General features: G+C 34.8%; 1 protein-coding gene across 2 annotated transcripts; it reads left to right on the forward strand.

The window, feature by feature from the left end:
- Positions 1 to 6,308: 6,308 nt before the first annotated feature.
- On the forward strand, positions 6,309 to 9,932 carry LOC120162539 (serine/threonine protein phosphatase 2A 57 kDa regulatory subunit B' kappa isoform-like). Of its 2 annotated transcripts, none has more exons than XM_039172684.1 (3): positions 6,309 to 6,564; positions 7,366 to 8,565; positions 9,146 to 9,932. In XM_039172684.1, the coding sequence occupies exons 2-3, from the start codon at positions 7,402 to 7,404 to the stop codon at positions 9,500 to 9,502; spliced, it is 1,521 nt and encodes a 506-aa protein (XP_039028615.1). In that variant the 5' UTR covers positions 6,309 to 6,564; positions 7,366 to 7,401; the 3' UTR covers positions 9,503 to 9,932. The 2 variants fall into 2 exon arrangements, with proteins under 2 accessions (XP_039028615.1, XP_039028614.1); XM_039172683.1 differs by lacking the exon at positions 6,309 to 6,564 and adding an exon at positions 6,688 to 6,944.
- Positions 9,933 to 12,627: the final 2,695 nt, after the last annotated feature.

A 12,627-nucleotide genomic window follows, 5' to 3' on the forward strand; every position in this document is an offset into this window, starting at 1 on the left:
TCCTTCTTTTTTCAGCATGTTTGTTAAGGGTTTACTCAATTCTCCATACCCTTTTATAAATTTTCTATAGTACCCAGTGAGACCCAAAAATCCTCTCAAAGCTTTTAGGTTCTTAGGAAGAGGCCATTGTTGCATAGCTTTAATTTTAGTAGGATCAGTTGCCACTCCTTTAACTGAAATGAGATGCCCCAAATACTCCACTTGTTGCTGCCCAAAAAAACATTTACTCTTTTTGGCATATAACTGATTCTTCAACAAAATTTCTAACACAATTCTCAAATGTTGTTTGTGTTCTGCCATACTAGCACTGTAAACCAGAATATCATCAAAAAATACAAGAACAAACTTTCTTAAATAAGCTCCAAATAGATCATTCATCAAAGTTTGAAAAGTAGCTGGAGCATTAGTAAGTCCAAAAGGCATAACCTTAAATTCATAATGCCCTTGGTGAGTCCTAAAAGCAGTTTTAAGAATATCCTCATCTTTAATCCTGATTTGCCAATAACCAGATCTCAAATCAATCTTTGAAAAGAAAGTAGCTCCATGTAGCTCATCTAATAGGTCCTCTACTATAGGAATAGGAAATTTATTTTTAACTGTAGCAGAATTAAGTTGTCTATAGTCTACACAGAATCTCCAAGTTCCATCATTCTTTTTAATAAGCAGGCAAGGAGAAGCAAAAGGACTTTTACTTACTTGTATGATAGAAGAGGATAACATCTCAGCAATATGCTTTTCCACTTCAGTTTTATGATGATAAGGAAATCTATAGGGTCTTAAATTGATTGGATGTGTTCCTTGTTTCAAAACAATTGCATGATCATGTTTTCTCCTAGGAGGCATCCCTTTTGGTTCCTCAAACACCTTCTTAAACTCTGCCAATAATTCTTGCAAAGGTAGAGGAATTAAACTATCTTGTATTTCAGCACTTAACAAATACATTTCTCCAGTCAATTCAACATCTTTTTCCACCAATTTCTGAAATTTTTCACCTGTTATGGGTCTGATTAGTGGTAATTTTTGAGTACCTCTAATCACAACAGACTTTCCATCCTTCTCAAGACTAATAGTTTTTGCCTTAAAATCCATCAGTATAGGGCTAAACTCCTCCATCCAGTCCACCCCCAATACCATATCACTGCCTCCCAATGACAATACTCTGAAATCATGCTGAAATTCATATCCTTGCATCTTCTAACTCACATTATTTGTTCTGGCAGTACTAAACAAATTTTCACCATTAGCTACTGTAATAACTAGTGGCTGAGTATTAACTACCTCTATTCCTTCTTTAGCCCATTTAGGAGTCACAAAACTGTGAGTGCTGCCACTGTCAATCAACACACTAATAGGTTTGCCTCTGATGGAACCTTGAATTCTCAAAGTAGTATGCCCCACATTCCCTGTAATAGCATTAATAGAAATTTCCAAGGCTTCCTTTACTGCTTCTTCCACTTCCCCAGATTCTCCTTCAATCAATTCCTGTTCAGCAATTTCTTCTGCTTCTTCCATGCAGTTCAATTGTCTATCCTTGCACTGGTGTCCAGGAATAAACTTTTCCCCACATTTGAAACACAAATTATGTGCCCTCCTATATTCCACCAAACTCTGCTTTGTATTGATATTAGGAGGAACTGTCCAAGGTAGGAAACCTCTATTTCCACTGCCTTGTTGACTACTTGAAGGGGTGTAAGAAAAAATTTTGTTAGAAATTTTATACTTCTTCCCTTCAATCTCATTGGCTAGCTCATACAATTTTGCTTATCTGTACGCTTCAGATAGTTTCTTGGGCTCTAACACCTTCACTTTATGTTTTAATTCTTCTTTGAGACCACTGATAAAACTGGAAACAAAGTAATCTTCTCCCAAATGCACATTCTGTTGCAGTAAGTAGGGTCTTAGCTCCTCAAACTTTTCTTGATATTCCTCTACACTTCCCTTCTGCATCAACTTATTAAATTCTTCAATGATATCTGAATAGTTTCTGTCACAAAATCTATGACACAAATCAGCTTCAAATTCATGCCAAGTTACTCTATGCTTTTGCATAATATAGTCATCAAACCAAACCTCAGCCTTTCCCATTAAATACATTGCAGCCACATCTAATTTTTGTTCTTCAGGAACTCCCAAAAGATTAAAATATTTTTGGCATTTTCTGACCCATCCTCTAGGATTACTGCCATCAAACATCTGCAGCTCTAATTTAGGTCGAGGTAAAATAGGCCCTGAACTTCCAAATAAACCCTTATTGTCCACTTTAACATCACTAGAACTGTCCATAACATTTTCTTCTTGCAATTTCTGATTAAAAGTTAAAGGACCAGTAAACCCTACAGGTTTAGAGGCTAATATCCCCGGTTCATTAGGTTGAAAAGTATACTTCTCATGCTCATTAAGGACCGTAATCAAACATGGTTGTTTGCCTCCATTTTTGTTCTGTTTTTCAGCTACTGTTGGTTGACTCTTCACTGACTGAGGTGAATCTTTCTCCTCAGCTGCTTGATTGACCAACTGTAGGATCCTCTATAAATACCCCCTGTTTTCAGTCATTCCATCCTCCAATGCTTGAATCCTCCCTTCCAGCTCTTCTTTCTGCCCCGCCCACCAAGAAGGTAACGTCTCCTCCTTAACCTCCACTGCTGATTGTTCTGGTACTTCTGTGATTCCAGTTTTATTCATTTTTCTTGTCTTTCCCAGCGTGAAAATTTGATTTTGGATCACTAAAACTCAGCTCTGATTACCAATTTGTTATGTTTTAGGATAAAATGGTAGAAGAATTTAGAGATTTCAGAGAATAGAAGAAAAGCAATAGATACAGAAAACGTGTATTCTTCATTCATAAAATCCCTTACAGATCTCTGGTACAATTATATATCTAACAAATACCAGCTGTCTAACAAAATAACTGCTTAGGTGCTGACTCACCAACCCAACCTCTGTCCAGATTTTATCTTAATAGAATCAAGCCCAAAACGAAAAGCCCACATGTGAATTAAAAGGGTTAAGTCTGGATAAGCCCAACTATTTTACTCCATCCGCATGCCTTCCTTTCATTCCCAATTCCTCATATGATTTCTAAATCCCTAACCTCCTTACAATCCCTAAATTCGCACGATCCTCCCCCATTTCTGCTGATTCATCCCCAATCCCTCTCTTCGATATTAGTATTTCTCCCGGCTTTCACCAATTTTGCATGCATTTTAAGCGGAAACTAATACTGGTTGCAGAGTGCCCCATTGCCAATGTTGGAGTCTCACGAGCTATCTTCCATGACACTGGAGTACAGGAGGGAGTGTGAGAGGGACAGCGTGCTGCAGTCACTAACTGCTGTCTCTGACCATGGTGATGGGAACTCGGTGAGTCTCAACGAAATCGAGTGCCAGCACTTGCTCCGTCTTGAAGACGGGTCTGAGGTCGTAAGAGGAAGGACTCGGTGGAGGCCTAAGAAATCCGAAAATTCTGGTACTGTGGGTCAAATTCTACCCGAAAGCGCCTAGGAATCCAAGTTTCTGAACCATTGCTGGATGTGCAGTAGTCTCATTACTTTGATTGACATTGCTATGTGGAGAATATATATATGCATAAGCTTCTATGTAATTAGCTCTTATTTTATTCTTTCTTCCTCTCTTTCTATACTTTCGTCTTAATTGAATCAAGAAGAATCCAAGGAAAATAGCAAACAGCAACGTGCCTGAGGAGCAGGTTTAGTTATTCTTTATTGATTTTTTATATATATACTCCTAAAATGTGTTATTAAAATACCTGTGATGTTAATTTCGTTTTTGTAATTTTCCACATTTATTGTGATTTTTTGTGGGTAAACCACATTACATACCATTAAACATTAAGTTTATACTATTAAACTTTCAATTGCTCTAATTGTAACATTAAATTTTGATTTTAACTTTAATTGTACTATTGAGTTGTTGAAATTTAAATCACATGATGACATGAATAAAATGACATCGTTTTAGTATGGGCTATTGAGGCCTAAAACGATATCGTTTAAGGTACTAAACTTTTAAACAATTTACTTTTATGCACAACACTGTTTTCATGTCGTCGGAAGAATCGTCGCCCATCATCAATTTTCATTTACGGCAAGATTAGTATCACAATGTTCACATTTCACTCATATTTATTCTCGTATGATCAATCTTTCATGAAACCTATCCAAATTTGAAGAAATTAAACAAAAAAATCCACTATTTTTAGGGGTTTGGGGGACTTTCTCAAATTCGAGGCGTTCAAATTGTTTATTCGAAAATCTGAACAGTGAGAAATAATATTTTGAGAAGGATAACATACCTCGCAATTATCTTCATCATCCTACCCTCATAGGAAATTGGAGTATTAGCACGTTTAACCTTTAGATTGTTTTTCGTAGATTTTAAGTAAATTTCATGAAAAAATAATTTGATGATAAAACATTTTCATATTAATCTTGTTAAGAATATCAATAAGTGACATATGACTATTAGCTGTCAACAAAGGCAAGAAAAATCGATTGTCTAAAATCGATTTTTTTTCAAGTTTTGTAGTAAAATCAATACATCTTTAGTAATAATAGCATTCTCCATACCCACGGAGATTATTTTATCTATGTCATCAAAGTGATATATTTATCCATCTCATTGTACCGTTAAAATTTTAGATTCTAATATAATATAATTAAAAATTAAAATTTAATACTATAATTGAAATAATGGAAAATTTAATGATATAAAGTTGAATGATACTAGCTAGATTTACTTTATTTTCAGTTGTTTAAAATATTGTTGGCCTTGTAGAAGCCTCGGCCGAGAACCTTAAACGGTGAAACCGCTACCGCCGGCAACCGTACTTAAGGATTTCCTCAGTGAGAAAGGAAAGAAGGAAAAAACTCATTCTACGAATATAAAAGGGACACGTAGCCGACATTCATTAATTGGCACCTACGTGGCGGATATTCATTTCTCGCATTGACTTTAAAGTTGACGACATCTAGGTCCCACTTTTATCTTCCGTTTGACTTTTTACCTTCTTTTACGTTTTACACACTGCGGGTAAAGCATGGATCAAAACGAATCCATGTAAATAATCGTATTTGTATTTATTCTTATTTTAATTGAATTTAAAATATTGTACATTTTGATATATTAATGTAATGCTTGTTTTATATTTTATTATGTAGAAAATGAATATATAAACTATTTAACAATAAAGAAATATATTATCAATATTTTAAATATAGTATATATTTTATATATTAAAATTTTATTTAATAATAATTAGGAATTATTCAAAGATTGAATTTTAATTTTTTGAATTAAACAAATTCGATTAGAAATGTTATCTTTACATTGAATTTTATAATATCTAATCGAGATTAATTGGTTAATAAATTATATATATTAATAATGCTTAACAAATGAAAAAACATACATTTCACATCGAGAAGGGAAGTGCTTCTTGATGGGTTTATAAGGAGTTATTCACTTCCTTCTTCAGTTCCCTTTTAAATGTGGAGTGACAAGATACTCGAGAATGATTACGTGCGATAATTTTAATATACGGTTAATATAAGACGTTATCAGTTTTGTTATTGTTTAAATAATAAAATCGATAAAAAAATAACCGAAAACATTATTAGGCGCTAAAAAATGACCGAAAATATTAAAAAAATGATGTTTTAAGTAAAAATAATAATATTATCGGTAATTTTTACCGTTTTTATTATTTAAACAATAACAAAACCGGTAACATTTTATTTTAACCTTATATTAAGGTGTCATACTGTAAAACTGCCCCAAGACCCTTGCATATGTTCTATTATTGATGTTTGATTCATGTTCGTATAATTAAGTGTTTTTGACACATTATATACATATTATCTTTCTATTTTAAGTGTCTCATCAATGTTAATGTCTCTTTTTATTGTAATATTTTTAACAAAATATAAATGATTATACTAAATAATCTTCACTTGAAATAAGGATTTGCCTAAATAAAAACAATAATTTAACAAAACAAAAATTAAGAGTTATTAAAATGGAGTGAAATATATAGTAGTTTGTGAATGTCTTGGCATGAATGTTTAAATTAATGAAGGCAAAGTTCATTTATATGAACAAAAATGTCTTAGTATAACCTAAAGAATTTCTTTACTTGACCATGATTTCGTTCACAAATACTCAAAGGGATGACTATAATTGTGCTACTAAACAACAGGACCCCAACTTAATCATTAATCGTTAATACTCATTATTACTATTACTATAATGGTAATTATTAAAGATTTTTTTTTTTAAAAATGGAAATTTAACATATGTCCTTCTCAGAAAATGCCACACTGATCATTATCTTCGATCAAGGAGCTCAGACTGTCGATCTTTCATGGAGAGCCAAGACCACTTCATCACTTTCAAACTCAAAACTCCAACCCCATTTCTTCCCTGACCCTGAAACTCATGAGAAATCTAAATGCTGTTCCTTTTATTTAAAGTCTAAACCTTTTTCAGAGTATTTCCTTTTCACTTCCTTCTTTGTTAAAAAACCCCTTTTACAGCTGAACAATCACAGGTTTCTTTCCACTTCCCTCTCTTATGGATTTATTATTGGCTTAATTGCATGATTGGTTCGAAATATTTGAGTAAATTTATAAGCTTGATGATGGCATTTTTCATTTTTGTGCTGATTCTTTCTTATGATGGCTCGTAGTTTTATTAGTTAAAAAGTAGCTTTTTACTGCTAAATGAGATCTGGGTTTCTTTCCGTTTGTGATTTGGTGCTAGATCTTTGTTGATTTACTCTCCTTTTCACTTTATTTATCAGATCTGGAGTTTATATGAGATTTCCTATGAAAAAAAATCCATCTTTTGCTGCTATCAGGCCCTTGTTTCTTTCTAGAGTTGATGACTTTGTTTATGGGGAACTTACTTTTCAAGTTTGATAGCATCAAAGTGAGTGCTTTAGCTTGATTTGGTTTGCCATTTCTGAAGAACAGCTTAAATTTCTAGCATCTGGTTGTTGTTAGACACTCCAGCTTTTCCTTAACTAGTCAAGAATCATGGCGATTTTTCGAGATTTCCCGAATTCCTTATTTGCTGCAATGAATATTGTGATTGTTAGCTTTTCAATTTGACCCCATGAATACATTTGTCAACCAGAATCAAGGCCTGTTAAGATTTTAGCTTGGTTGAAAATATTGCAAGTGGATCCATTATTTGCTAAATTACCATTACATAATGCATCTCGGTGTTCTTGATCTTATTTTTCTTTCCCTAGTATATAGATGTCGTCCTTTTTATTTCATTTACAATTTGTAATTTCGTATTGTTGGTCAAATCACTGTAAGTCCGTAACTGTTGTAATCTAATTCAGGAAGTTTGTCTTGGTGGGAGTTAACTTATTGGCATCATGCTCAAACAATTTCTAAGAAAACTACCTCGGAAGTCGCAAAGATCCGACTCATTAGATTCAGTTGGGACTGATTCTGTTGACCGTACTTCTAACTCGGATGATGGAGTTCAATGTACGAATTTCGGGAATAAAATTTCAAGTCGACTACGTGTTGTTAAACGGGTGTCCTCAGCTGTTTTTCCTTCTAGCATTATGGCTGGATCGGAGGCAGTTGAGCCGAATCTGGCTTTCAACGATGTTTCAAATCCACAGAAACCAAACCTGTTTATCAGTAAATTGAACCTCTGTTGTGAAGTTTGCAATTCCAGCGATCCGGGTAAAACTACTACTGAGCAAGATCTTAAGCGCCAAACATTGATAGAGCTTGTCGATTTTGTTTCTTCAGGGTGTGCAAAGTTCAACGAACCAGCAATTGCTGCAATGTGTAAAATGTGTGCCATTAACCTGTTTCGAGTTTTTCCACCTAAATATCGATCTAATACCGCTAGTGGTGAAGTGGACGATGAAGAGCCAATGTTTGATCCTGGCTGGTCCAGTCTGCAACTTGTATATGATTTGCTTCTTCAATTTATCGGTTATAATTCTCTTGATGTGAAGGTGGCAAAAAAGTACATGGATCATTCTTTTATTTTGAGATTACTTGACCTATTTGAGTCCGAGGACCCCCGAGAAAGAGACTGTTTGAAAACAATTCTGCATGGGATTTATGGTAAATTCACGGTGCACAGGCCATTTATAAGAAAAGCTGTTAGCAATATCATCTATAGTTTCCTTTATGAAACCGAACGGCATAGCGGCATTGGTGAGCTCTTGGAGATTTTCGGAAGTATTATCAGCGGATTCGCTTTACCGTTGAAGGAGGAGCACAAGATGTTTCTATGTCGAGCCCTCATTCCTCTACACAAACCGAAATCAGTGGGTGCTTATCATCAGCAATTAACATACTGTGTTGTACAGTTTGTAGACAAGGATCCGAAGTTAGCTAATAGCGTGATTACGGGACTGTTAAAGTATTGGCCGGTTACGAATAGCCAAAAGGAATTGATGTTTATAAGTGAATTAGAAGAGATTTTGGAGATGACTAGCATGGCTGACTTCCAAAAGATCATGGTTCCACTGTTCCTGCGTATTGCGTGCTGCTTAAACAGCTTCCATTACCAGGTAATTTTCCTCTTCAAATTACCATGATAAATGTTTACATTAAAGAGAACTTTTATCGTTTTTTTAATCGAGAACCTCCGTCATGTTTTGACATTGTAGATTGTGTATGGTTCTAAAAGCTGGTATAGCATTCAATCTGATCTACATTGTGATCATCCTGCTAACGAGAATTCCCTCGGAGTACACTTTATTTATGTCTCTTTTATTGGCTGCATGCTATTGGAAAGAGATAGAGAATGAGTGGGGTTCGATTTAAAATTCGTAAGTTAAGAATTATGGTTGTACATGGCTATTTAGGATAAAGATATAGCTAAGTGTGAGCTAGTACGATTTTAATCGCAAAACCCGGTTTCATTTTGTCGGTGTTAGCATTTCTATTAGCCTATCGATTATTCTCCTATATACTCGATGAAGAATGTTTATTAACCAGACAAACTAATTAAATGGTGATTTACCATGTTACTCGGACTTGGGCGTGTGAGAGATTGATACAAGTATGTTTCATCGAAGTTTTCTTCATGTACTTGAAGGGTTCTTTGGCTGCCATATTCCTATTATGATGTCTGGATATGTATTTCAGGTTGCTGAACGAGCCCACATGCTATGGAACAATGAGCGCGTCCTTAATCTAATCAGGCATAACCGTCAGGTGATTTTTCCTCTCGTATTTCCGGCCCTTGAGCGGAATTCCCGGAACCATTGGAACCAAACAGTCCTTAACCTGACAAAAAACACAAGAAAGACATTGTTTGAGATGGACGAAGAGCTCGTGGCTGCCTGTGAGCGTAAGTTGGAAGAAGAAAACTCCCATTTAAACGAGGCAACCGAGAAGAGGAAACTAACATGGGAACGTCTCGAAATCGCTGCCGGCATCAAACCTTCAGCTGCTAACATCGTTCCTCCTGTAAAACCGACCGCATGCCCCATTGCCTGCTAATCACTGGAGTAACTTTGTCGTAAAAAGAAAACGAAAGATGCATATATATACATCTCTAGCTGCTTTGGTTGCAGCCAAGTATGTTGCTTATTGAATTTGACCAGGTTTGTGAAGAAAAGGGGTTTTATAGGCACAGAGTCGAAAGGTTCCGAAGCTTTGTTACTCGGATTTGGGTACAAGTATGTACGTACTCAAGACGGTATGTTTAATTTTTATTTTCTTGTTCAAATATGTGGTCTTTGGAGACTTGTATCCATGTACTTATCAGATGTAAGTCGGATGCGCGTACTCGAAGCAACAAAAGTTGTTTGGAGTATATGTAATGACATTGTATGTATCAATTATGGGCTGTGTTTTTTTTTTCTGTCCATATTTAGTCTGTAACATTTGAAGTATTGCTTAATGTTACGTTAAAAATATGTCTTTATTTTTCATGGTTTTACATACAACAACGCTGCATCAATGTTTCATTCCCAATTGGCGTGCAGGCCATAGTAGCGAAGAAGAGCGGCTTTCAAATGCTAGTTATGACAGGGTCCTCGATCCGTGTTAACCAAATATTAAAAGGCTAAACTATAATATTAAAATGTTTAGAGAAAATTAATACTACTAATTTTCTAAAATTTCAAGTCTCCGTCCCTGGTTTTAATCAATAGTATAAAGATACAAATATTATGATTTTTTAAAGAAATATTATATAGAATAAACTATATATTTAATACTTCAACTATTATTAGCATCTAAACTTTAATGTTGTTGTTAAATAATTATAAGAACGGTTAACACGATATTTTTTTTATATTTTTTCAATGATGATGTAACATAATCTTATGGTGACATGTCTAAACTAAATGTTAAGTATAATTTTTAAAAAAAATAAAACTTAACTATCAAAATAGAACAAAAATAATGATTTAAATATTAAAAGTGTAATTTATCCTTGAATAAAGGTAAATATATCGCTTTTTAATTAAAATTCTTATTTTTAATCCATTTCTTCATTTATATGGTAGATTATATTTAATTATTTAACCCCTTTTTGAATATTTTTCCTTTTAAGGTTAAGAAATTAATTTTTTTACTTATATTTAATAGAGAAAATCGCCTCAGTGACCAAAAAAAAGTTATAATATACGATTTTAACCAACTTTTTTGGATTTGCCAAAATGACCAACAAATTCGCAACGCGAAATAAAAATCGCAACGCGATCCCCAGAATCGCAAATCAGTTTCCAAAATCGCAACGCGATTCTTGAAAATCGCGATGCGATAGTACAAATTCGCATTGCGATTTTCCATAATCGCAACGCGAATATGAAAATCGCAACGCGAACACATAAATCGCAACGCGTATCCGTAAATCGCAACGTGTATCCGTAAATCGCAACGCGTATGGGTAAATCGCAATGCGTATCCGTATATCGCAACGCGTATCCGTAAATCGCAACGCGTATCCGTAAACCGCAACGTGTATCCGTAAATCGCAACGCGTATCCGTAAATCGCAATGCGTATCCGTAAATCGCAACGCGTATCCGTAAATCGCAACGATAATCCGTAAATCGCAACGCGTATCCGTAAATCGCAACGATAATCCGTAAATCGCAACGAGAATCTGTAAATCGCAACGATAATCCGTAAATCGCAACGAGAATCTGTAAATCACAACACTGAAATTTTGGGTATATAACACTGAAATCATAAACTAAATCCCTAAATCGCAACTCATTCCATCTCCATCTATCACTCTCTCCGGCGACATCCGTTCCTATATCCAACGACATCCTTCCCAATCCGGCAACAGGTTTTAGTTTCGCAGCTCGTCTGTTTAGTAAATTAATTTACAACCATGAAATCATCTAATGTTGATCATGTTTGGATAGATTTGTGTTTTGGAGGGTCATGGGATAATGTTCATGGTGTTTTACAATATATGCCTTTACCCATGAATCTTCAACTAAAATTGTCTTTACAAAAGTTAACTTATGAAACTCTAATGCTACGTGTTTCAAATAAATTGAATTTAGAGCCCCTAAGTGGATTTAGGCTATCTTATCAGAGAAATGGTAAAGTTTATTTGTTAACCGACAATGAAGATGTTGAACGATTCATTGCTTACATTAGTGTTTCACAAGATGATGTTACATTGTATGTTGTTGAACCTAGAAGTAGTATTGTTGGGTCAGTAGCGGGTAGTAATCAACTAAGTTTTTCTCAAAACCCACAACCTTTCTCTAATCCAAATCCCAATCAACTTTCAGCACCAAATTCCGGTTTTCGTATTGACCAGTTAGACGATGATGAGCCAACAGAAAAAATTGTGAGTACTAGTCAGTATTCGAAATTTGGTCTTGGTCAATATCCGGACTTTGATATTGGTCAATACACGGATTTTGATGATGTTTCAGAAGAAGAAACAGACCATGCGTGTAATGATATTGATATTGGTCAATACCCGAATTTTGATGATGAAACAGCCGTTGCCGAAGAATGTAATGTTGATGATAATGAGGAGGAAGTTACGACTGTGAATGAACATGTTGAACATCCATTCTGTAATTCATATAATCCTGAAGAAGAAAAAGAAGAAGAAAAAGTCCCCGAAGAAAAGAAAATGCCACGGGCGTATAACTGGAATATGCCAGAATTACTTCAGATACCGGAAGAAGAGTTGATAAAGAAAGCAGTTGATTGTTACACAAAAGTTATTCGTATCAAGAAAGATGATTGTTTTGATACAAAGGAAGACTTGAAGATAGCTTTATATACGAAATGTGTGGAAGATGGCTATCAACTAAAAGTTAACAAATCAAGCAAAGATCGTTTCGAAACAAGGTGTATGATTGACAAAAACTGTACGTGGCGTATGATTGCAAAGAGAATAAAAGATTGCAAAATGTTTCAAGTTAGGACTTTTATTGATAAACATACATGTTCAAGAACCCAAGTTTTTCCTCACCATAGACAGGCAAACAAAAAGGTGTTGGGTGGTTTTCTGGCTGAGTTAATGTTTTTGAATGGCAGGGTATATCGGGGACATGAAATTATGACTGACATGAATGCTCAGTTCAAGATTAGTATATCATATTCTCAAGCTTGGAGAGCCAAATGTTATGCCTTGGAATT

The sequence above is a fragment of the Hibiscus syriacus genome, unplaced genomic scaffold, assembly GCF_006381635.1.
Source record: "Hibiscus syriacus cultivar Baekdansim isolate YM2019G1 unplaced genomic scaffold, ASM638163v2 tig00111402_pilon, whole genome shotgun sequence".
Taxonomy (NCBI): domain Eukaryota; kingdom Viridiplantae; phylum Streptophyta; class Magnoliopsida; order Malvales; family Malvaceae; genus Hibiscus; species Hibiscus syriacus.

What these genes read in the sequence shown, in the direction of transcription:
- LOC120162539 (XM_039172684.1), top strand. Translation starts at nt 7,402, where the DNA reads ATGCTCAAACAATTTCTAAGAAAACTACCTCGGAAGTCGCAAAGATCC. An exon ending in TAAACAGCTTCCATTACCAG is followed by an intron (nt 8,566 to 9,145) that starts GTAATTTTCCTC and finishes TATGTATTTCAG; the next exon opens with GTTGCTGAACGAGCCCACAT.